At 45.0% G+C, this 26,688-nt stretch overlaps 1 protein-coding gene across 1 annotated transcript; it reads left to right on the forward strand.

Annotated features, from left to right (window-relative positions):
* Positions 1–3,852: 3,852 nt before the first annotated feature.
* Positions 3,853–21,248, forward strand: LOC146341721 (vomeronasal type-2 receptor 26-like). The gene is made up of 4 exons (XM_084807623.1): positions 3,853–4,215; positions 6,991–7,200; positions 13,801–13,927; positions 20,326–21,248. The coding sequence occupies exons 1-4, from the start codon at positions 3,853–3,855 to the stop codon at positions 21,246–21,248; spliced, it is 1,623 nt and encodes a 540-aa protein (XP_084663749.1).
* The last annotated feature ends 5,440 nt before the right edge of the window (positions 21,249–26,688 follow it).

Genomic DNA, 26,688 nt, shown 5'->3' on the forward strand with positions numbered 1-26,688 from the left:
CAAGTTTTTCAGTTCTTTCACACGCATTTTCTATGGCCAGTTTTGACTTTGTTTGGGGGGCTTATGCCATGGACTGTTATTACAGGAAGAATATGTGTACCTTTTATTGCAGCGTGATGCCAAAGAACTACCAGCATATCTTAGCCGTGGTGTTTGCTATAAAGGAGATGAATGAAAATCCCACAATCTTACCGAATATCACTTTGGATTTCCACATATATGAGAGCTACTACAATCCACAGATTACTTATTTGGATACCCTCAGTCTGCTTTCTACACTGCATAGGTTCTTTCCGAACTACAAGTGTGATATGCAGAACAATTTGATAGCCATTGTTGCAGTAATGTACCCTATCATCTCTCTTGAGATTGCCACAATCTCAGAGACTTACAAGATTCCACAGGTGGGTTTGTAGACATGAGTTGGCTTCTTCACCCCACAATGGCAGAAAGAACAGGCTTTGACATTTGACCTTTGGCCTCTTTACCCTATAGATTTCCTAGTTTTCATAATTTCCTAAGAATATCTCTGATCCCCATGTGTTGCCCAGAGGCGTTCATGAGAATGGAATTAGGAGTGAGCAGTAAAGTGGCTAAATTTGCCGATGACACCAAATTATTTAGGGTGGTTAAAACAAAAAGGGACTGTGAGGAGCTCCAAAAGGAACTCACCACACTAGGAGAATGGGCATCCAAATGGCAAATGTGGTTCAATGTCAGCAAGTGTAAAGTGATGCATGTGTGTGTGTCTGTGTGTGTGTGGGGGGGAAATCCCAAGTTCAAGTATAACCTGATGGGATCTGAGCTTGTGGTGAGTGGCCAAGAAAGAGATCTTGGAGTTGTGGTGGACAGCTCAATGAAAACGTCAACCCAGTGTGCAGCTACTGCAAAAATGGCAAGCTCCATGTTAGGCATAATTAGGAAAGACATTTAGAATGAAATGCCAATATCATACTGTCCTTATACAAATCTGTGTTGAGACCACGCTTAGAATACTGTGTACAGTTCTGGTCACCACACCTAAAAATATATATTGTAGAGCCAGAGAAAGTGCAGAAAAGGGGAACTAAAATGATCAAGGGGTTGGAGCATCTCCCATATGAAAGAAGGTTACAACAGCTGGGATTGTTTAGCTTGGAAAAAAGGAGGGAAAGGGGACACATGATAGAGGTGTACAAAATTATGCATGCTGTGGAGAATGAGGATACGGAGACATTTTTCTTCCTCTCTTATAGTAACAGAACACAGGTTCATTGCACGAAGCTAACTAGTGGGATATTCAGGACAGATAAAAGGGAGGACTTCTTCACACAGTGTATAATCAAACTATGGAATTCGCTACCACAAGACTTAGTGATGGCCACCAATTTGGATGGCTTTAAAAAGGGATTGGATAAATTCATGGAGGAGAAGGCTATCAACGGCTACTAGTCCTGATGGCTATATGCTACCTCCAGTAGCAGAGGCAGTGAGCCTATGTACACTAGTTGCTGTGGAATATGGGAGGGAGGGTGCGGTAGCACTCATGCCCTGATTGTGGGTTTCCCATGGGCAGCTTGCTGGCCACTGTGTGAATGGAATGCTGGACTAGATGGACCCTTGGTCTGATCCAGCATGGCTCTTCTTCTGTTCTTATGTCTTTAGAAATAAAGAAGGCAGTGGCTGGAGGCCCTCACTTCACTTTGAAACAATCCCAGCTGTAAGACATTTAAAAAAAATTATTGTAAAATAAAAATCAGGAGCAATACGATACTTTGGTGAGTACAATGGAAAGTGTCAGAGAACACACTGGTGACCACAGGCAGATAGGTAATTTTAGGCCCTGGACTTAATGAGTCTACATGTGGAAGGGGGGCTTTTGACAGCCATGACTGTTAGCACACAGCTAACATATATCTTTCCTCCCCCTCGCCTATTTGCCAGTCCTGATTTAAAATAACAACAACAACAACACTCTGAGCATCTGCACTTTTGCATTTTAAACTCACTGAAATCAGTGCACTGTTATATCCACCAGAATAAAACGGTGTTTGCTTCTGCTACCCTGAGGAAAGACAAATTTGCTTGGGAGTATGCTCCAGTTTGTTGTTGAAAAGAAATTATGTGTGTGTGTGTGTGTGCGCGCGCATGAAATAATAAAATGAATATCTGCCTTGTTGGCTGCCCCCCATCCCTAAAATGTTTCAAAATAGAAGAAAGGATGTTGTGCACGTAGCATCAAACCTGGTGGTCCCCTGCATGCCAGCCCAGGTGCTGATGCAGGGCTGGTTTCCCACACTCCCCATTACCTGCTGCCCTCTGAATGGTCCTATGGGGTCTGCCAGCACTTTGGCACCAAGGTCCAGCTCTAGCTGCACATATTTCAAACCATCAAGAATGCACATTTCCTTCATGTATTATGATATAATGACAGGAGTCCCATTATTGGGAAACTGAGCTTCACTTGGAGCATTGCTAAATGTCCCTGTTCTGTCAAGCCCACTTGTTTCTAGAATGTCCCACCACAGGGATGGACACCTGGAGCCAACTGTACTGTCTTTTTGGTTCCAGGCTAGTATATTATTATTATTATTATTATTATTATTATTATTATTATTTGCACAAGCTTTCCAGCATGGAATGTGAATTGGCTGACTGAATAGGTATGATTCACGCTGGAGAATTCTTGTGCTGTTGGTCTGGTTTTTGGTCATCTTAATTATCATTTTATACTGCTGGTCTTACTTATTTCTTGTATGTTAATGCCCCAATTCCCTTTTAGGGCCTTCCCTAAAAGAGCCTTCAGGGTAGTGGCCCCCTTTCTTTGGGGAACTCCCTGCCCCTGTTGGTCAGACAGGTGCCAAAACTCCTGAAAGCAGCTCTTTTCCAGGAAGCATCCCTTAACTAACCAGCCATGATTTTTTACTGGCATTCTGTTTTTAGAAGACCAATTTAAATATTGGTGTTTTAATTCTTTTTATCTTTTTACTCTTTTACTTCTTATGTTCACTGCTCCGGAATCTGTTTTAGATATGGAACGGTATACAAATGCTGTAAATAAAGAACTAAATAATATTTTTTTAAAAAAATATCATTTCAGCATACAAATAATTGAATCAACATGATTCTATGAGTACTGCATTATAAATACAATTTTTAAAAATCCCCTGAACATTCAGCTAGTATATCAGGGCTGAAGTCTTAGATGAGTCATTTCTGTTATTCCCTACACGTATGTTAAATGTAACCTGTGGTTTATAAGTTCTAGCCCACATTTATCCATGTAGGTACCCAATCAGGTATTTGGTAAAAATGATTTATGGTGCACACTCATCACACACAGACATTATTCCATTCATAATATACCCCTACATTCTATTTCAGCTCACTTGTGGATCTTTTTCCCCAGCTCGGGGTGACAAATCACTACTCCATCCTTTATATCAGATGGTCCCAAATGAGGCTCATCAATACATTGGGATTGTCCAGTTACTTATGCATTTCAAATGGACATGGATTGGGCTCTTTACTATAGATAATATTCACGGAGAACGACGTTTGCAAAAATTATTGACAATGCTTTCACAGGAAGGCATCTGTGTTGCCTTTGTAGAAAAAATGTCAACTTTGGGAAAACATGGTGGAAAGGCAAAGTTGTTGCCTAGTGAACTGGAAAAGAATTCAGTTTTCTTAGAAAGCAAGGCCAATGTATTTCTTGCTGATTCTTCACATCCATATATAATTAAAATAAGCTCACTTCTGCAGAGAGCAGTGCTGGATTCACCTGTAAGTAAGGTATGGATTATGACAACATACTGGGATTTCACAGTAAGCACCACTGTAATTGGTCAAGATATACAATCCTTGCATGGCATGCTATCCTTTGCAGTCCACTCAAAGGAACCATTAGGATTCAGCCAATTTCTTCAGAGTGTAAATCCTTCTTGGGCAAAACAAGATGGATTCATCCAGGACTTCTGGGAGAAGGCCTTCAGCTGTTCACTGAAAACCCCCAGTAAGGGTGAGGTGACAAAGAAAGACTGCAGTGGGGAGGAGAAACTGGAGAGCCTTCCTGGAACTTTGTTTGAAATGAGTATGACAAGTCACAGCTACAGTCTTTACAATGCTGCCCTCGCTGTGGCACATGCTCTGCATTCCATGCATCTCTCAAGATCCAAACACAAATTACGGGTTTCTAGAAGAAGGCTGGTGCCCTGGAATGTGCAGGCCTGGCAGGTATGTTCAATCACAAGCACATGTCTTATTTGTTTCTGGGGGGTGGATTGCTGTGGGGAAGGTAAACTGGTAACAATGCGACCTGTATTATTTCCTCTCTATATTAAATCCCACAAAAGCTACCCATGATGTAGGTCTTCCCAGGTTCTCAATGGAGCTTTTCTTAATGTCATAGTATTCAAGTTATTAGTAAGGATGTCAGAGAATTCCACCACGGATCTCAGTGAAGCTGAATGCCAGTGCATGCGGCCCCCCAAAATCTGTGGCGGAACAAAGCCCCCCGCCCCACCACCCCATGAAAAGCGTGTGAAACGGAGTACTTACCTGGTGCTGTTCGCACTGCTTTGTGAATGGCGGCCATGTCTGTGGGCGCCATTCGCTTCCCTATTTAGGCCGTGATAGGCTACATTACCTTTTCGTGGATTGATTTGCGGTAGGGGGCAGGTGCTCTGTCCCTCCCCCCAGAATTCTCAATGGGGGGGGAGGTGATCTGGTGCTCCCCCCCAGAATCCTGCCTGGCTGGCTCCGCTCCACAGCAGCTCTGTGGAGCAGCCGGCCAGGGCCGTCCACAGCTGGAGGTCTGGCTGTGGACTGGCTGCTGTGGACGCAAATGGCAGCTGCTGTAGCGGCCGCCATTTGCATCCAGCCAGGCTGCCATGATAGGCTATGTAAGTATTTACGTAGCCTATCACGGCAGGCAAAAAAACAGCAACAGCGTACGCAAATGGCGGCGGCTACAGTGGCCACCATTTGCGTTCCCTATTTTTCACTGTTTTATTATTTTTTCCCGCCGTTTTAGCCTACGTAAATATTTATGTAAGCTGGCGAAAAAAAAAGGAACGCAAATAGCGTCCACTACGCTATTTGCGTTCCCCTTTTTTTCACCGTAATAGCCTACGTAAATATTTACGTAGGCTAAAATGGCTAAAAATAGAGAACGCAAATGGCGGCCGCCATAGACGCCGCCATTTGCGTATGTGGTTTTTTTGGGGGGGCTTGCCATGATAAGCTATGTAAATACTTACGTAGCCTATCACGGCAAACAGCAGATGCAAATGGCGGCTGTGGCAGCCAGTCCGGAGCTGCTGCCACTGGAACATCCGCCCCAGGTAAGCTTCGTCCCGGGGGGGAATCCACGGGGGGGTGGGGGGTGGGAGGCCGTTCCGCCATGGATTTCAGGGGGCCGAATGCCAGTGCATTTGGCCTCACTGAAATCCGTGGCGGAATTCTCCGCCATCCCTACTTACGTAGCCTATCATGGCTAATGCAGGGTTGCCATTTGCGTCCCTGCAGAGGCTGTGATAGGCATAGGCTACATAAGTATTTACATAGCCTATCACGGCAAAAAAAAGGGAATGCAAATGGCGGCCGCTGCAGCCGCCATTTATGTTTCTGTTTTTTTGCTGTCATAGGCTACGTAAATATTTACGGAGCCTATCACGGCAAAAAAAGGGAACGCAAATGGCGGCTACTGTAGCGGCCGCCATTTGTGTTCTTGTTTTTTTTTGCCGTCATAGGCTACGTAAATATTTACGTAGCCTATCACGGTAAAATAGAGGGGTGCAAATGGCATAGCGGCAGCCATTTGCGCCCTTGTCTTTCGCTGTGATAGGCTACGTAAATATTTACGTAGCCTATCACGGCCAAAAAATGAACGCAAACGGCGGCCACCGTAGCCGCTGCCATTTGCGTCCGCAGGCTCCAGATGCCTGCGAATGCACCTGGTCAGTGGCCCCGTGGAGTTGCTGCGGAGCCAAGCCGGCCAGGTTAGGATTTCGGGGGGAGGTGCGGAGCGCCTCCCCCCCACTGCGAATCACCCCTGCGAAAAGGTAAGTGACTTTCGTACATCCCTAGTTATTAGGGTTAAGGTTAGGGATAGCTGAGAAATCTGCTGCGGATTCAAATCAGGCTGGATTCTCAAAAATCTGACTTGTGAAGTCCGCAGCGGACTGACCCCACTCACATCCAGGTCCATCGGATTTCCCACAGAGCGGCTCTCCTCCATTCTAAACAGTTCCATCGGCTAATGGCAGCCACCATTAGTCAATCACAGGAAAAATACAGCTACAGATTGCATAGTTTACAGCATTTGCCGACCTAAAGCACATTCTTCTATGTAAACTGTGGCGTAAACAGCCACAATGTACATAGACAGAAGTGTTTTATGGCTGCAAATGCCATAAACTATGCAATTTATGGCTGTATTTTTCCTGCAATTGTCTAATGGCAGCCACCATTAGCTGATCACACCATTTAGAATGGAGGAGAGCTGCCCCACGAAATCTGTCAGACTGGTAAGACTCTGGGGAAATAGTCAAGGCCCCAAGTGGCCTGGATATCCCTGCTGCAGACCCCCTCCAGACCAGAAGTAACAGTTAACTATACATCCCTAGTTAAGGTTAGCACATATCTGTTTGCTTGTTGTCTCCATCTCCTTTTCTATAGACACTTAATCAGTAACTTTTTTTCTGGAGGGACACGTTAAGAAAGAATGGAGCAAGGGACATAGCTCAAACCCCAGTGAACCAAAATGATTTGCCACAAATTTGTGTTTCCACCTAGTTAATAACCGTGGCACACCATTATTTTCAGGGAAAGATTTTGCATCCCTCCACCCACAGAATGCTGAGGTAAAGCATTTAGGAAGCAAGACCCAGGCATATGTAAAATAATCTCAACGTACCTTGGATAGGTATGTCAATAAGATAGTGTTCTCCCTTTGTTCTCCCTTTCTATCTTTTAATTCTTTGAATTTAGCTCCATCCCTTTCTAAAGGGTGTCTCATTCAACAACAGTGCAGGAGAGACAATACAGTTTGATGAAAATGGAGAAGTAGTCACAGGATTTGACATTACAAACTGGATAATTTTCCCAAATCAATCTTTTCTGAAAGTTGAAGTTGGAAAGTTCAGTCCAATAGCTCCTACTGGAAATAAATTAACAGTGTATGATAAAAGCATTGTGTGGCCTAGGACATTTAACCAGGTGAGGCAGAAAGAATCTTACAAGATGTAACACTGTTTGTTTCAAAATATTTTACACCACCTCTCACGTTCAACATACCCAGGTGAGTCAGAACAATAGAACTACGATATAAATTAAAGAGGCATGGGAGTGCCCCTTTAGTTAAGGTGAGTCAGACACACACACACACACACACACACACACACGTTCCACCATTATAATCCTCATAATTCTATTGCTTATAAAATTGTCACCTGTTGAGCTAATAGCTGGAAACCTGGCATCTGTGTTCTAATTATGAGATCTACAATTGTATGGACTCTCAAATAAATCTGTTAGAAATTGCCACAGGTACAGCAAATTAAAATGTGCTGAAAATCGACACATTTAGACATGTGTTTTCTCCATTTTCAAATTGGCAGGTCATATCTTTCTTTCACATTTTAGTGAAAACTACTGATGTCCTTTATTCTTGCTTGTTGAGGAGGTATGCCTTTGATTTTTTTGGTGATATTCTGAGTAGTGGTTCAAAAAATCACTCTTTTTCTGTCCTATTATAGCCTATGATAGCAAAGGCTGGCAAAGCTATATCATGCATGCTCAGTGTCATTCTGAAGCTAGAATGCTGAAAGTTCTTAAGTGTTTTCAAAGATATTTTCTGAGGAAATCAATGGCATTCTGTATTCCATGCCTACTCCTTTAGTTCAGGGATGAGACCTCACAATGTCAGGCTACCCTTTACTACACAGATGTGGACCATAGCATGGGCATGCTTAGGTGGACTTTAAACCATTGTTCCCCCCTGTTGTGGTAACAGTCTGGATCAGACAACCCTGACTCCCCTATACATTGCCAAAAAGGAATGTGCTTACACAGACCTTTTCTAACCTTTGTGCTCAATTCATGAAGGTCTAAATGGAAGCTGGATGCATGGGGACACTGAGGGCACTGAAGACAGTATTCTTCAGTACTGTGGCATTTGGATGGCTCCCTGGCTTACTGGGAATCTTAGGACAATAAACAAGTTGGAAGATTGCTGACGTACAAGTGGTGTAAGACTAGGGATGTCAGAGAATTTCGTCACGAATCTCGGGGAGGCTGAATGCCAGCGCATTTGGCCCCCTGAAATCGGTGGTGAAATGGTCTGCCCCCCCTCCCCCCCGGGAAGGGACTTACCTTGGGCGAATCTCCCTGGCTGGGGCGGCTCTGGCGGTGGTTCGGCGGCGGTTTGGCAGCGGTGCGGCGGCGGCGGCCAGTCTTCTGACCAGCTGCCGCTGCCGCCATTTCCAAGTTAAAAAAAAAGAAGAAAAAGTGATAGGCTACATAAAGATTTACGTAGCCTATCACGGCTAGATTTTTAAAAAATACCGTGATAGGCTACATAAATGTTTACGTAGCCTATCACAGCTGAGTGGAGAAAAAAAAACGCGTGTACGCAAATGGCGGCACCCATAGGCACCGCCATTTGCATTCCTTATTTTGGCACTGTAGTCTACGTAAACATTTACGTAGAGTACGGCGAAAATAAGGGGAACGCTATTTGCGTTCCCCTTATTTTCGCCATAGTCTACGTAAATGTTTACGTAGACTACAGTGCCAAAATAAGGAATGCAAATGGCGGTGCCTATGGGTGCCGCCATTTGCGTACACGCGTTTTTTTTTCTCCACTCAGCCGTGATAGGCTACGTAAACATTTACGTAGCCTATCACAGCTGACTGCAGGGACGCAAACAGTGGCGGCTACGGCCGCTGCCATTTGCGTCCCGGCAGGACAGGATTCGCGGTGGGATGGACGGCACGCCTCCCCCACCAGAATTTTGGGGGGAGGGATGGAGCACCTCCCCCCCACCGCGAATCAACTTTTGGGTTCAGGTAAGTGACTTTCGTACATCCCTATCTAGGGATGTCAGAGAATTCCGCCATGGATCTTGGTGAGGCCGAATGAACGGCCTGCCCCCCCTGCCCCCCTGCGGATCCCCCCCGGGACTAGACTTACCTGGGGTGGATCTTCCGGGCGGTGGCGGCTGCAGTGGTGGCGGCTGCGGCAGCTGGTCTTCTGACCGGCCGCCGCCGCCATTTGTCTTGTAAAAAAAACCACACAAAAATGACGTGATAGGCTATGTAAAGATTTACTTGGCCTATCATGGCTGGGTTAAAAAAAAAAGACGTGATAGGCTATGTAAATCTTTACGTAGCCTATCATGGCTGGGTTAAAAAAACAAAAAAACAAAACCACGTACGCAAATGGCGGTGGCTATGGCCGCCACCATTTGCGTTCCTTATTTTTGGCCATCTTAGTGTACGTAAATATTTACGTAGACTATGATGGCGAAAATAAAGGGGAACGCAAATAGCGTAGCAGGCGCTATTTGCATCCCTTTTTGATTCGCCGTTTTAGCCTACGTAAAGATTTATGTAGGCTAAAACAGTGAATCAAAAAGGGACGCAAATAGTGCCCGCTACACTATTTGTGTTCCCCTTTATTTTCACCATCATAGTCTATGTAAATATTTATGTAGATTAAGACGGCCCAAAATAAGGAACACAAATGGTGGCGGCCATAGCTGCCGCCATTTGCGTACGTGGTTCCCCCCCCCGAGCCCTCCGAGGCCGCAAATCTGGCTGCAGACGGCTCTGGGCTGGGCTGGGCCTGGCTGGCTGCTCCGCAGAGCTGCCGTGGAGCACAGCTGGCCATCGAGGATTCCGGGGGGGGGGAGGAACGGATCGCCTCCCCCCCGTTGAGGATTCCGGGGGGAGGGACGGAATGCCTCCCCCCCATCAACAGAATCTGTGGAAAGGTAAGTGACTTTCGTACATCCCTACCATTGACCACGGTATCCTTTTGTACAGTCTCTGTGAGTTGGGAGTTGCGGACACCATTTTACATTGGGTTGGCTCTTATATACTGGCTCTGCTCCAGAGATTGGGTGAGTGTTCTTCAGACCTATGGCAGTTGAACTGTGGAGTGTCACAGCACACTATTTTGTCCCTCATGTTGTTTAAGATCTAGGTGATGCAGTTGGGTGTGACTATTAAGAGATTTGGGGCAGGATGCTGATGACACCCAGCTCTTTTTCTCTGTAATATCTGAGTCAGGAGAGGCTGTGCATATTCTGAACTGGTGCCTGGATGTAGGGTTGCATGAGCTGCATGGGGCTGCATGAGGGCTAGTAAACTAAAACTGACCAGACAGAGACCCTGCAGCTGGCTGGTGACCAGGTCCAGGAATCGGGTTGTTTACCTGTTCTGGTTGGGGTTGCACTACCTCTGAATGAACAGGCCTGTAGTTTCGGGGTGCTCTGTATCCATCTTTGTCACTGGAGACCCAGTGGCGCAGAGCACCCATTACCAAATTCAGCTGGTGTGGTAACTACACCCATTCCGGGATAGGGATATCCTAGCCACTGTGGTTCATGCCCTGGTAACCTCATGATTGGATTAATGTCATGCACTGTATGTGGGGCTGCCCTTCACCTGGTTCAGGAGCTGCAGCTACTGCAGAATGCAGCAACTAGGTTGGTCAGTGGGGCACCCAGTCATGTACACATTTGTGTTGAAAGAACTGCACTGGGTGTTTATTTTCTACCAAGCCATTTTCAAGGTTCTGTTGTTGTCATACAAAGCTCTAAATAGGTAGTGAACAGGGCACCTAGCGGGCTGCCTTCCCTATATGGACCAAGCCAACCTTTAAGACTTTCACAGGAAGCCTTTCTGGCCCATTATGCATCCAACAAAAAGTCACCACATTACATCTCAAAAATGGGCCTTCTCAGTTCTGGTGCACACCCAACAAGAAAACACTCTCACATGTAATTTGGGAGGCAAAAAAGGGAGTATGTCCTGTGCATATTAACTCTGAAACTATGTTCAAGGTTATGTGCTTGACATACAAAGCTCTAAATAAGTCAGGACCAGAGTAACTAGCAGACCACCTTTCCCTATAGATACCCAGCTGCCATTTAAGATGTTCAGAGGAGTCCTTCATGCCCATTCCACATCCTACTGAATGTTGCCACATTACATCTCTCATCATACTAGAACCCAGGGTCATCCCATGAAGCTGACTGGTGGGAGATTCAGGACAGATAAAAGGAAGTACTTCACACAGCGCATAGTCAAGCTATGGAATTTGCTACTTGGGATGGGAGAACACACCTGGGTAAGCCTCACTTGCGGCTTGGCGGACACCTGCCAGCCAGCCAACCCGGTTCACCTTTAATTTTCTGTAAACGGCCCCTTTAAGGCTGCCATTTGCATAAAAAGCCCCTTTCGTAAAAAAGAAAGAGATGCCATTTTGAGCAAAATGGCGGCTCAGAGAGGGAGTGGAGACTGCTGAGCTTGCCTGACTCAGTGAGCCCTGAGTCTGGCAAGCGAGGCAGTCCACAGACTGGAGTCTGGGAGGCCGAGCGGGGGGGAGTCCACCAGACTCCACCCAACTCTCAGACTCCACAGCATCCCTATTATCTCCCACAAGATGTAGTCATGTCCACCAACTTGGATGGCTTTAAAAGTAGCGATGGAAGAACACATTAGAGTCCATGCTTTGTGGGTGCGCAAGCAGCCACTGCTTCCACCCGCCCATGCAAGCCAGGCTGCACGAGGGCTTGGTGATCTGTCCAGGAGTGTGTCATAGCTAGGGATGGGCGGATTCCCTACCTGCTGCTCCGGGGGGAATCCGCCTGTGGGGGGGGGGCAGGCGATCCATTCCTCCCCCCAGAATCCTGGCCAGCTGGCTCCACTCCACAGCGATTCTGCGGAGCCACTGGCCGGCTTAGAAGCGCCAGCGATGCGGCCACCATTGCTGTATCGCTGGCTGAGGGGGATTGACTGCAGATGCAAATGGTGTCCAGTACGCCATTTGCGGCCATAAAGGTCTTAGTTTAAGGTAAATGCAGCCGTAAATGGCTGCATTTAGCTTAAACTAATACCTTTACAGCTGCAAATGGCATAGTGGATGCCATTTGCATCCCTGCTTTTTCACACGATAGGCAAGCAAATATTTGCATAGCCTATCACGTGAAAGAACAGGTACGCAAATGGCACAGTATCGCTGGTGCTCAGGAGCCAGCCGGCAGCTCCGCAGGATTGCTGAAAGGAGGATCCGGCCGAAGAGGATTCCAGAGGGGGGCAGAGGTAAGTGCTCCATTCTGCCACGGACTCCTGGGGGCCAGATTCTTTAGAATCCAGCCTCACTGGGGTCCATGGTGGAATTCTCCGCCATCCCTAGTCATAGCTGCCTGCTCCTTTGTGAGAGCCACCACCTTTTATGCAAGATGGGGCTAAATTTTTATAGAGTTATAGTTGTGCACAAAGGTGACCGGAAAGGACCATTTCCACAAAATTAAGTGGCCTCTAATGTTGGAGAACTGGCTCTTTCTGGTCACCGTTGTGCACAACAATAAATCAATGAAAATATAGAGCCCCATCTTGCATAAAAGGGGCTCTATAGTTGTAATGTGGTGTGTGTGTGTGTGTGTTTGTGTGTGTGTGAGGATCGTTCCTTTCTTTACCTCCCATCCCAGGCCAGCTACTCTGGGGCAGCGGCTTGATGAGAGGAGGGTGGTTGAGGGGCTTTCCTCTTGTCTCCCTCCTCCCAGGAAGCCACTGCCTTCACAGGAGGTTGGATGGGAGGAGGAGAAAGGAGTGCCCCCCCCATTGAGCCATGTAACAGCAGCAACTTAGAAAAAAAAATCTTGCACACAATGGCTGGCCAGAAAGTGCCAGTTGTTGCGCACAAGATTTAATTTATGAAAAATAGCAAGTCGCCATTTGTGACTTGGCTGCAGGTGCTCACAGGCAGGACTGGTAAGTCCTGGCAGCCCATGCAGCTTGGTGGGTGGGTGGGTGGGGTGGCTTGGTGAGCTGAACCCAGGGGACTGAGCAGGGGAGAGTCCGGCAGAGTCCACCTCCTACATGGACGCTTGCAACATCCCTGTTTAAAAGGGGGTTAGAGAAATTTCTGGAGGAGACGGCTATCAATGGCTATTACTTCTGATAGCAATATGCTACCTCCAGTATCAGAGGCAGTATGCCTATGTACACCAGTTGCTGGGGAACATGGGTGGGAGGGTGCTGCTGCACTCATTATCCTGCTTGTGGGTTTCCCATGGGCAGCTGGTTGGTCACTGTGTGAACAGGAAAGCTGGACTAGATGGACCCTTGGTCTGATCCAGCATGGCTCTTCTTATGTTCTTACATTCTTCATTTCAAAAGTGGGCCTTCTTAATAGTGGTGCAAACCCTCTGAAAAACACTCCCCCCTGTGATTTGGGAGGCAAAAAATATGGTATGCTCTAAAAGTCTCCTAAAAATGTTTACACAATCCTTCCCTGTCTTAGAATAGATAATCTTGATCCTGCTCCATTTTATTGTATCTTTTGATTTGTTTGCTTTTGTGGTTGTCTCACAAATGTTTATTAATTGTGTAATTTGACATGATTTTAATACTTTTTATGACTTCTCCTTAGAGATCCTATAATTTCAAGCAGTATAAAAGTATTATCAATCAATACAATCTACCCCATTTAGAACAACGTGTTTCTTTACGCCCGCAACTGGAACCACAACTATCAAAACATCTTTTCCTCAGTCCTAACCATTCTCCACTGATGTTTCTAACTAGGTGCTGCCCATTTCTGTGTGTACTGACAACTGCCATCCTGGTTACATCAGGAAAAAGAAAGAAGGGGAGCCATTTTGCTGTTACGATTGTACTCCATGTGCAGAAGGGAAGATTTCAAATCAGAAGGGTAGGAGTCATAGTTCTTCACAGATGTCCAGCTTATGATATATTAAACCATATCCAGCAAAACTGATGTAATGAAAATTGGCTTGACCTTTGGTCTGGAAGGAGTAGGAAGATGTCACCCACCCTTGGATATCAGGCTATAGGTAGAGCCCTTCTTATACAAGAATGTAAACCTCTCTTTTACATTCAGGCCTAGTTATGCTTGGTTGTGCTTTTTCACGCTAAACATGTTGGATTCATGGTTTGTTTTAGTTGGAAATGTGGTTCATAGGTAAAGGGAAGAAGAATGACATATATAAGTAGCTACTGATAAAGAACACGGTGAACAAACGGAGATACATACTTTGGATCAGGATAGCTCTGTGTCTGACTCCATATCAATCACGTAATTCAATATTATCTATATCAAGACAGAAAGAAATCACTCCATATAGAAAGCTAGATGCCAGGGAGAAGAATTATAGTGTCTGTGAAAATTTTACTATATACAGTTGTAGATGGATGAATGATAGGCAGGCAGACAGATATGTTCTAAGTTTGTGGGGAACTGGACTGAAGAGGGTTAATAGAGCCGGAAGGACTACAAATGTTCCTTAATAGTCAGTGGCAAAGTTTCAAGACACATCTTCTGTTATAGAATGTAAAGAAAAATGCCCTGGAAGGGCTTGGAGATAGTTAGAAAAGGTGACTCATCCTTATTCACTCTCCCCAGCAAGAGGGAGGAGACAAGGCAAGCTAGGTGTGACTGAGAAACACTACAAGAACTCTTGGGAGAGGGAGACAAAAGGTGGAGAATGAGACTGAATTGAGCTGTAAGCTCTGAATGAAAACATTTCAGGATTACATCTCACTCTCTGGAGATCTGATGTGAGACAGGCAGGGTTGATACTGAAGTGTTTTCTTCCACCTATGTCCAACCTGCCTATTTGTAAATAAACTCAAATACTGAAAAATGCCATAAGCCTCCAGTGCCTACCATCCAAAAGAAATCAAACCCAGGTAGACACAGCACCCAACATCAGCCCTACCATTAGGCTCAGCAAGCCTCTTGCTGAGTTGGCAGAATGGGATGGGTGGTGAAATGAGAATCCCCCCCCTCCATTCCCAGCTCAGCTTCCAGATACCACTGCCACCCTTGTTTAGTGTTCAGTTCCTGCTTGTGTCATGTTGGGTATTCATCATATCTCCCAACAGTTGTCACTACTGTTTTAAAATGACAGAACAGCTCTTTGCTTTGAGAATTTTAGTTGGAAAAAAATCAAATTTCACCTGCACCTAGCTCAAACAATACTGAGGAGGAGGATTATGTATGCCACCTTGAGTTCCTTGGAGGAAAAAAGGCGGGATATAAATGAAATAAATAAATAAATAAATAAATACTGGGCCAAACTATCTGAAATTTTGGAGGTGGACTCCCCACCATGGGAGCTGAGAATCCCGATGATTTTAAAGGGTGGTTGCCTTCTGCTATATCCAATACGCAGGAGTAAAGTGGGAGCCAAGTTTTTACAATAGGATGCTACTGCTATGATTGCCAAAACCAAGTAAGCTGAGCTGTTAGGGCAGAAGGATGTCATGAGTAGAGTTCCCAGGTCTGGAACATCCCAGGCCCTGAGATTTCAGGATCCAAACCTGATACCTAGAGATGGCCCATGGTGATGTCAAGGCGGCGGGCCCTGGTGATATCATGAAGCATCAACCATGATTGCTCAGAGCATGTAATTCAAACAAAAAACACAAAGGCCAAAAAATGAGAAAATATTTATCTGGTTGGAAATTACGATAGAAATCTTAGCTAAAAGTGGGTGTTCCAAGGTCCAGCTGAAGTGAGGGGATCATTCCTTCTCACCTGTTTACAAAGCCTTGCATTAAGCCGTGATAGGCTACATAAGTATTTACGTAGCCTATCACGACAAAAGGCAGGGACGCAAATGGCGGCCGCTCCACCATTTGCTGCTGCAGCCGCAAATGGCGTGCCTGCATTAGGCCGTGATAGGCTACGTAAATACTTATGTAGCCTATTATGGCAAAGAGCAGGGGCACAAATGGCGTAGTGGCCGCCATTTGCGCCCCTCCTCTTTGCCATGATAGGCTATGTAAGTATTTACATAGCCTATCACAGCCTAATGCAGGCACGCCATTTGCGGCCGCAGCAGCCCGGCAGCAGCTGGAAGACGAGCCAGAGCCGCTGCATCCGCCGCATCCACTGCCGCATCCGCCACCGCATCTGCTGCCGCACCCGCATCTGCCGCCAGGTAGGTCTGTTCCAGGGGGGATTTCGGGGGGGTGGCGGGGGGGAGGCCGTTCCACCACGGACTCTGGGGGCCTGTGGCAGAATTCTCGAACATCCCTAACTGCAGCCACAGTCAGCAGCAGAAGGAGAGGGATTCCAACTCCAGACATCAGCCAGTCTCTCTTAGCCTTGTAGGAAGAGTGCATCAGCCACTTCTCTAGTCCTGGGAACTAGGGCTGTGCATCACTTTGTTCTGAAGCCCGAATAATGAGGCAAAGTGGGCTAATTCGGAGGTGCCCCCGCGTGATACAAGGTGAACAGCAGCGAAGCGAAGCGGCTGATATACAAGGTGCCTCATCCACCTTGGAGATTCGTAGCTCTTTTGATGCCTTCTGAACACCCCAGTGGAGAGATCAGCCTGCTTGCTTGCTTCTGTTACATTGTGTGGGAGGGTGGTGCCCTGGGGCGAAGTGACACCTCCAGAAATAACGTTAGGAAAACATCACCATAACTCTAAATCCTTTTATGCATCTTAATGTCCTGAGGCACACAGTCTTCTCTAACATTATTTTCACTGTTTTATCCTGGTATTGCAAAGCACATTTTGAATCTGCTGAGTACATTGGGGCTTCCTCTCAACACTGCAATGCTTGCTTCTGAGTAAACACATTGGCTGTAAGGCTATCTTTTTCTTTCTTTTTTGGGGGGTAAGGGCGCAGGGAGGTCTTGTCTTTCTCAGCAAACCTTCTGCTTTACTGCTGCAGTCCTCAGAGTGTTTAGAATCCAGTGTCAGTTCTAACTGCAACAAGATGCTAATCAACATTAAAAGAGGGAGTTTGGCTGAACTGACTTGTAGATTGTATTGAAACGTGTGGCTTCATAACGACACCTGATCCTTTACTTTCCTGGGAGTAGGTGCCATTGAATTCAGTGGGGCTTGCTTCTGAGTAGGTTTGCATAGCAGCACACTGTAGTCTGCTTAGAGTAGCAGTCTTAAGATCCCTCATCCCCTTCAGTGCGTTTACTTGGAACCTCCCCCTCCCACTGACTTCCCTGGAGTTTTTATCTAAGAGAGGGAGGATTCTCTTCCTCAACCCTTGCCTGCTTCTCCTCCCTTTTGCTCACTAGTTTGATGGATGCCCCCCCCCGCTATTTTAAAATGCCTTCCCTCCCTCCCTGAATACATTCATAATGCAGAGCTTGGCATGGTCATTTTTAAAAGTTTCACTGCCTCCAAAGCACAAAGAAACCTTAAAGGCAATTTGCTTTCAATGAGATTTCCCTCCCTCCTTGCAAAGATGCAGGCGCAGGCAAGCCGGACCCCAGGGATTTCCCAATGGAAGGGTGGACCTGAAAACCCAGACCAGATTAAATGCAATCCTAATATCCCTATGGAGGACAGAAGGAAGGGATTTAATAAAATCCCTAGTTGAGCAGTCAACAGCAGTCACTCATGCCAACTCTGCTGCCATTGGTTATCCCACATAATGACTGTGAAAAACATACACCCTTAACACAGAGAATGAGAACACAAAGGTAAAACATATTAGAGAATATATTACATTGACACAGTGGTGAAATAGAAGATATACAGCTAAATCAGTAATGTTAGAAAATGTGAACTGTGATGCAGCTATAATGGTATACCATATGATATAACATCATATGCCCCAACAGTTGTGACTACTGTTTTAAAATGACAGAACAGCTCTTTGCTTTGAGAATTTTAGTTGTGAAAAAAAAACCAAACTTCACCTGCACGTAGCACAAACAATACTGGGCCAAACTATCTGAAATTTTGGAGGTGGACTCCCCACCATGGGAGCTGAGAGTTCCCCAAATTTCTTTTTTTTTTAAACCTATTTTTATTTTATTTTTATAAATGAAATAAACAATACCAACAACATAATCAAAATCATCAGTTTCCAATAATACAGTATTCTGAGGGGGAAAAAAGGGAGGATAGCAAAAGAAGAAGGAAAAAAAGAAAAAGAAAAAAAGGGATTATATCTAAAAGCAAACCAAATATCCAAATATAAATCCAACTGCAGATTATACTTATACAGCACTCTTCCAAACATTGCAGGTATTATTAAATCTTCAATCCACTGCACCACAAACTGATGATCCTTATCTTTCAGTGTCATAACCTCAGTCTTATAGCAAAGGAATGGGAGCAAACAATCCATTTCCATTGGCCATATATTACCATTCAATTAACATGTATTAACAAACATTAAAGGTTTAGCCAGCAAGGAATAGTAATAATCATAATCCCATAATGATGTTAATAATAATAATAATAATAATAAGATTTTTTTTAAAGAAAAAGATAAAAAACAAAAAAGCAAACCATTTGTATATTTTAAGTAATATCGTATCTAAAAATATATTTATATGTGTGCACACACATATACACACAAACAGGCATTTTATTATAATATAACATAAAAAAGGAGAAAGAAAACAGAAATATGCAAACATTTGCTCTGGCATACTGCCTAGACATCTTATCAACTATAACGCAAGCAGTGCTTCAAAAGAACAGTAAAGATGGCTAAATTCCAACTCTGGAGGCTGAGAGAGTTGGTTCCCTTGTTTTAATTCTAATACCACTAAGGAATGTCTCTGCAGCATCAGGTTTTAAAAACCTTTTCATCTGGCCTTCAAAAAGAATGCAAAATGTAGCCAGATACAGTATTTAATATGATATTGCAGGTTAATTTGCTTTGCCAAACTTCTCGCCTTGGTAAATTGCCTTCTTCTGTCAGCGATTTCTTTAATATATTCAGGAAAGAGCATAATCTTGTCATTTGCTGGTCCCCACCGAAGCTCACCTTGTTCTCTTGCCAGATGCATAAAATAATTTTTTGTAGAAACTCATGAAAATTGAACAATAACAGTCCCCAAAGTCCCTTTAGTGCCATGTATTGAACCAGGAACACGATATGCATGCTCAATATCAAGTAGAAAATCAGATGGTAAAACCAATAGCTCATGCAAAAGTTTATCCATAAATTCAGCCAAGAGACTTCCCCAAATTTCAAGTATTTATCTTGAAAACTGAAAACGTTATGGCCATTTGTGTTTCCCCATGCAAGTCAATGGGAAAACGTCAAAAATAAGTGATTCGGATGTCCAAACCTTGCTTTGGATTCCGATCTGAGTCAAAGCAGATGGGGTCTGAATCGGTCTGAAGGGAAGCAGGGCTACTTCAGAAGGTCTGAGTCGGCATCAGAAGCAAAGTGGGGAATCCGTGCACAGCCCTACTGGGAATCCTATCCTATCCTGTGCTTGCTTGCTTGCTTTCTCCCTCATCTCTGGGCTGGGGGTGGGGGAGAGAGAGAGAGAGGAGAGGTCATATCTTGACTTGTATAAAAGCAAGAGGATCTCTTCCAGTGGAGGCAATCTTGGCAGATCTTCTTCACGCCAAAGAGAGAAATGTGGGGAGCTGCAAAGTTGTCTGGGACATTGGTGGCACTCACAGGGTGGGCTGGAGAAGCTGGCATGCTTCTAAAAGGGGGAAGGGGGCAGCAGGCAAGGGAGGGAGGGGGCAGAGAGCTCTCATCCGATCAGAGATTCTTTCCCTCCCCTCCTGCCATAAGGTCAAGGGTGGGGCCCAGATACCCTGGGCAGGGCCCGGGGGTCTGGCAATACTAGTCATGAGTGATTGGCACCAGCCACAGGGCCAGGTGCATGGGAAGCAGCCTGATTGGGGGGGGGGGCAGTTTTGTTGTGTGTGTGTGGGTGGGAGGGGGGAATCTTTGTTTACCTACCTTAGGCAGTGGCATGGTGTGGGCTGAGGCTGACAGTGCCCCAAGGAATTCACTGAGAGAGAGAGAGAGAGAGAGAGAGAGAGAGAGAGAGAGAGAGGCTTCTCAGTGAGCTTGTGGTGGTCAGGTGAGATTTAGACCCAGATGTCCTGGTTCACAGTTCATACGTTATCATGCTAAACCTCAAAGCACCATGTTCTCTCTCGTATTTGAGTTATCTTTTATTCTATTTTTCTTTGTTTCTTTGTTCTTCCAGACATGGATTAGAGCAGTGCTGTCTGATTAGAAGTTATTTAAACCATGCTACACTGTTGCTTCAAGGCCTCAACTATCTTTCTAGATTGCATTAGCTCTGTATCTCTCATATAAAAAGCACTACTTTTTTCTTTCCAGATATGGATTCCTGCACTGAATGTTCAGAAGATCATTACTCAAACTTAGAACAGAATCAATGCATTCCCAAGGTTATACACTATCTCTCATATGAGGAACCTTTGGGGATCACTTTGTCTTTGTCTGCTGCTGCTTTTGCTTTGGTCACAGCTTTGGTACTTGGAACCTTTGTAAAGTACCAAGAGACTCCCATTGTTAAAGCCAACAACCGGAGCCTCACCTACATCCTCCTCATCTCCCTCCTTCTTTGCTTCCTCTGTACCTTGTTGTTCATTGGAGAGCCAAAGAAGATCACCTGCCTTCTCCGGCAAACTGCTTTTGGCATCACCTTCTCAGTCGCCCTTTCTTCTCTTTTGGCAAAAACTGTCACTGTGGTTCTGGCTTTCATGGCTACCAAACCAGGATCCAGAACAAGGAAATGGGTAGGGAAAAGGGTGGCAAATTCGATAGTCATTTCCTGCTCCTTTCTTCAAGCAGGAATTTGCATGATTTGGCTAGCTACATTTCCTCCATTCCCAGATATGGACATGCATTCACTGAATGAGGAAATGGTAGCAGAATGTAATGAAGGTTCTGTCACCATGTTCTACTCTGTCCTGGGCTACATGGGCTTTCTGGCCATTGTTAGCTTTACACTAGCTTTCCTCGCAAGAAAGTTGCCAGACAGTTTCAATGAAGCCAAATTTATCACTTTCAGCATGTTGGTCTTTTGCAGTGTTTGGCTGTCTTTCGTTCCAGCCTATCTGAGTACCAAAGGGAAATACCTGGTGGCCGTCGAGATCTTCTCTATCCTAACTTCCAGTGCTGGCTTACTGGGTTGCATCTTTTCTTCTAAATGCTTCATCATTGTCTTCAGGCCCCATATGAACATCAGAGAGCAAAGCATAAGGACAAAGAACTCACAAAAATGTGTGAATAATTAGCCTGAATTGTTTATGAATAAAAATAGTGGTCCTACTTCACAACCAAACTGACTGTATTTTATTGAAAAATGTGGGATTTGTTCTATGTGTATTGCTTGTATGTATGTATGTCCTTCTGGGTATACAGAGGCATGCTGCTATATAATTATTAGGTTGAGGACCTTGGTGATGACTACAGACTTGTTGTACCTTTGGCTTTCAGTCTGTGGAGGGAGTCATGTATATGTACCCTGACTGAATCCTATTCCGTATGTGTTTTACACTGATTGAGACAATGGCCTGGTTCACATGTAATGACTAACTATGGGTTAAACTAGTCAGTCAGCACTGTACCAGAGAAAAGCACACACTGTGCTTCCTACATGCTTGCCAGTTTTGCTTTATATCTATTTTCATAAACGGTCCTGGAAAGCCGCATTCCTAAGTTGTTTGATGCAACGTCTAAACCCAGAACTCTGGGTTGTTGTGTAATGAATAAACCACATGTTTTGGCAATTCTTGGGTTAAAACACTGAGTTGTTTTTCCCTCAACAACCCAGGGTTCCAGGTTTCGACTTCACATTAAATAAGCCAGGAATGGGGCACTCCTCTTGTTTTGTTTTGTAATGAAACTGAATGCAAATCAGAAGCGATGGCATGTGGGAAGTAGCCTGCTTGCCTGCTATCATGTGGCCATGACAATTCATGGATTAAACAACCCAGGAAATGCCATTACATGCAAACCAGGTCAATGTGTGTAAATGTTATGTTTGTAAATGTAGGATTTTTCAAACAACAACAGCAACAACCAACGTTTGTTGCAACTTGCATCTAATGAAGGGAAATACTTATGCCATCATAAAAATGTTAATATGCACATGCGGAAGGGAGGAGACTGCAGAAGCTATTTTGGACAGTTTCCTATCCGGTCTCCAGTCCCCCTCTGTCCTCTTCCCTGAAGCTGCAGCTAGACGCTAGACCCTCTATCCTGTGCTGCGGCTGTCCTGCATAGGATAGTCAGTAGCCTCCGAGGTTGGAGGCTGGTGACTCCCTCGACAGGATGGTGCCCCTCTGTCTCCGTTTTAATGTCTTTTGAATTTATGATTACAATTCCCCTGGTGAATGAACTACATCCAGTGATTCACTTCAGTTCTTCTTCCAAATAACTGCTTTCAAAGACTTTGTCTGTGGTCTCTGACTTCCTTAGCTTTTGGTGTATCAGGTTTTCCTCTGAACGCCAGAGTTCCATGTCAAAAGATTCTGCGTCTCTATGTTCAGTTGATGGGTATGTAATCTGCAGGCATGTATGTAAATAGGCACATGTCACAACAGGTTGAACAGAAGGGTGCCAAGCTAACTCAGGCTTTGCATCAGGGTGGGTGGGCCTGTGATGGGAAGGGAGCCAGTCAACAACATCTGGGGGAGGCACAGCACAAATGTCAATCGGTCAGGTTACAGATCGAGCAAGGGGGTTTCATATCTCCTCCCGGTGAACCTGGTTGGTGCACAGGTGGCAGTGATCCGGGCTGGCACTGCCTGGACATCTCGCTGCCCATGCATTGAGAGGGCAGAGCTGCCCACAATAGTCACTAAGGACTTAGGTGAGATCCTGGGGACCATTTTCTGGCATGGCATCTATGCCAGTCGGCCCAGGCATAGGGAATCCATGATCTGGCTCTCCTCCTCATTGGCTTATAGTTGTTTAAAGAGTTGTGTGTGTGTTTTTAATATAGGTTGAGATTAATAAGGCAGCAGACTGTTTCAAAGTAGCACACACAGTTCTGCAAGTGGTGGGGTTGTGGTCAAGTGGGTGCAGATGCTAAAATGATATGAGGAATTACTTCTGTGCCTTCCATATCAAAACAGCCTGAGCAGGAAGGCGGCTGGCACTCCCCTTGCTTTGGGCTAAGGGAGGCCGGATGCACCAGGTCACCTGCCACCTGCCACCTGCCGCTGCAGCTGTTGTTTGGCTCCTTTCCGTGCCACAGTATGGCAGCACAGGGAAAGGGAGTTTCCTTCCCTGTAATTATCAGCACATCCCTAATTAACTGTGCTCCTCACTAAGCCCCAGGGGACATCTAGAGGCCTCAAGAAAAATTAACAATAATATTGGAAAATCCTATAAAAGACATCCACAATGCTCAGAGCAGTGCAGAAGGGCCAGAGGCTCTGTCCGTGAGGTTGTTGATCATTTTCAGGGATGTCTGCACTGCAGGACTGTCCTGGGATTTCACTCAGAGAAAAACTAATATGAGTAGCTTGAGAAATCGGCAACTATTGGGGCCATCTCTCTTGTAAAGGATTGCTCCATTTCTGGATCTTGTTTGTTGCACTAGTACAGGAAAGGGCTAAGTCTCGGTGGGGATATAGAAGTGCATGAAGCAGTACCAAGCCCTCCTAAACATTTTGAAACAAAAGATGGGGGAATTGGTGAAGTCATATCTGATATAAATTGACCATACTTTCAGTAGGGTCAGTTCCCATTCAAAGCAGATTGTAAACAGCCCGATGCTGAGACATTAACTGCTCTGGAGGAAAACAGTGGAATGTGGGTCTAGATGGGAACTTTTCTCCTCCAAACGGTGGTTTTCTTGGTGTGGTTGCTTGTGCTGCTGCCACATGTTGTGTGCAAGAGAGATTCTGTTCATCCCAGCATGAAGACTCCTTCCAGTAAATGCAGAGTAAGTGACCACATTGCGAGTTGGCATGAGTTTTATCAACCGGAAGACCTTGTCATCGGAGAGATTGCTTCTACGTTCTCTTTCCTGCACCCCTCTACAAATTTCAGTGCAAAGTCATCTCCACTGTTCATGAAGGAACTCACGTAAGGACTTCTCCATACCGATAGCATCTTTTTGCTTCACTCATAATAACTTGGAGCAGATTATATGCAACTGAAAGCTTAAAAATTGGTTTCTGTTCAGTACAAAAAAATGTATCTAGGCCACTTCTGGGTTTTCAGTGATTTTTTTTGTTAATTGGTAAGAATTAATTTATTTTTTCCATCACTTAATTCTAACATGAAATGAAAATTAAAGACATAGGGACAAAAAGTCCTTTTTTCCCTGTTCTTTCACATGGCCTCTCTGTGGTGCAAGTGGAAACTAGATCAGTTTTTGACTTTGTTTTGTGGCATTATGCCTGGGATCATATTATTACAGGTAGCATTCCAGGAGCAACACAGAACTGGAGTAATTTCATGCTATGTAGAATCCTGATGCTACACATAATGCAGAAGAGCAACCAATGTCCATCAAAGAAAATCAAGTCCATAAGAAACTCTATTTCTCTAAGATGCTTCAGCTATTGTTATTGTTTCAGTACACAGTATGTATCTTCTATTGCAGTGTGATGCCAAAGAATTACCAGCATATCCTAGCCTTAGTATTTGCTATCAAGGAGATAAATGAAAATTCCTCACCCCTACCTAATGTCACTTTGGGGTTTCGCATCTCTGAGAGCTACTACAATCCACAGATTACTTATATGGCCACCCTTGGTCTGCTTTCTACAGTGCATAGATTCCACCCCAACTACAAGTGTGATCTGCAGAACAATTTGATAGCCATCATTGGAGGAATGTACCCTCTCATCTCTCTTCAGATTGCCACAATCTCAGAGACTTACAAGATTCCACAGGTAGGTTTGTAGACATGAGTTGGCTTCTTCCCCCATAATAGCAGAACAAGCAGGCTTTCCCATTTGAATTCTGGCTCCTTCCTCACATCAGTTAAGAGGCATAGGCAGACAGAGCAGGCAGTCAGTCTTTCTGCAAGGTGGTTCTGTGATTGGTATTTTGTTCCAAAGCTGAGAGGGAACCCCAGGCAAAGAAAAGCAAGCAGGAAGGTGCCAGCATTTATCCATCGTGAGTCCCATACATGCAAGTTTCATCTGGTGTTTACACCTTGCAAAATAAAACACATTGCAAAAATTGCCCATGTATACTTACAATTCTAACAATGATAAACCCAGAGAATGTGAAGATCTTGTGCAGAAAGGCAATGAAGTGGCTTTTGAGACTTAAAACCTTAGTTCCACATGACCTCAAGGAGGGAGTGGATTAGTTTTCCTCTCATGTAATTTAGACCTTACAGCTAGAGACACTTCTCTTTGGAGTACCAATACAACCAGTTTGTCCCTGACATTTAATCACGAGTTATGACTAATACCTGTGTAGCAAATTGATAACTTCTGTTGTATGGTGTAAATTGTATCACCTCCCATCATCTTTTCCCCTGCCTCTCTTCAAATGTAAGAGACAGTCCTGACAGAGGTCTCTGAAGGCCCTTTAAAGAATTGTAAGTATATATATACCATTTTTGCCATATGTATTATTTGATGTTAGTATTTATTGATGATATACTAAACTAAGATATTTTCTATTTTTATGGTCCCAATGAAGGACATTACTAATAATTCGTCTGAAACGCTTTGGGTTTCTGAAAGAATAAAACTATGTTTTCAGTGCAGTTATAACCAGGCAGGCAGGCAGAGTTAAGCAGACATTCAGTTCTGGCAGTTCCCCCATCACACCCCAGATATGCATGATTCAGAAGGCGGGCTTAATATTTGCCATTCCACACCCCCAGCACCTACCAGCACCTAGAGACGTGAATTCGGAGTGGGCGAATATGTCAGTTCAGTTTTTCACACATTCATTAAAAAACAAACAAACGCAAGGTTCTCCCCCCACCAGATATGTTCACCAATTTTGTTACATTCCTATCAAAACTGGATTGAAATTAAATTCTCACCAATTCCTACATAAAATATCTGGAAATTGTGAGCGGAAATGGGTTAAAGAAGACGCAGACAACAAACTTTGGGTTGAAAATTGGGCCACATTTATTGAAAATATCTGCAAAGGGGTACCTACCTAGGATGGGCAGCTCACTGTGCCAGCGACTAGCTGGCACTTCTTGGGTGAAAACACACCCAGCCTGAGGGGTGGCGTCGATCTCACCATCCTTCCAGACTGCCCCTTCTGGGGGAGGTAGACCTTCCCCTGTCACCCCCTCCCGGTGCCACACAACACCTGGGTGAGTGAGTAGGGTTGGTCTCCCAGGCAACCCTTATCCCCCCGCCGAGCCGCACAACCTGTTCGGGGGGCCTCAGGCGTCACCTGTCACCATAAGGTGCCTCTGCATGCACACCATCCCTAATCTCGTTCTGCTTTTGCCTGTCCTAGCCACCAACTGAAATGTGACCTATGAGAGATTGAACTTGATTCGCCTACTAGACACACCCTACCCCAATAACAGTGTGAAGTAGGCAAAAAGACATGTAGTAAAGGCCAATTGAACTGTGAACCAAAAATTCCTACATGGTTCCCAAAAGGGCAACTTGTGATAAACCCACACTGCTTAAGGGAGGGTGGGAGGGAGCCACGTGAGTGAGAGAGCTTTGGCTGGGAGAGGGGCAGAGCTTAAGGCAACTCTGCCTGCTCCTCCCTGCTTGGTGG

This window comes from Heloderma suspectum, chromosome 6 (assembly GCF_057233095.1).
Source record: "Heloderma suspectum isolate Gila_16-S chromosome 6, 16-S_ref, whole genome shotgun sequence".
Classification (NCBI taxonomy): Eukaryota; Metazoa; Chordata; class Lepidosauria; order Squamata; family Helodermatidae; genus Heloderma; species Heloderma suspectum.

Coding starts and splice junctions, on each gene's coding strand:
- LOC146341721 (XM_084807623.1), top strand. CDS start 3,853: ATGCTATCCTTTGCAGTCCACTCAAAGGAACCATTAGGATTCAGCCAA. Junction 7,201..13,800: donor GGCCTAGGACATTTAACCAG/GTGAGGCAGAAA, acceptor GTTTCTAACTAG/GTGCTGCCCATTTCTGTGTG. Junction 13,928..20,325: donor GAAGATTTCAAATCAGAAGG/GTAGGAGTCATA, acceptor TTTTCTTTCCAG/ATATGGATTCCTGCACTGAA.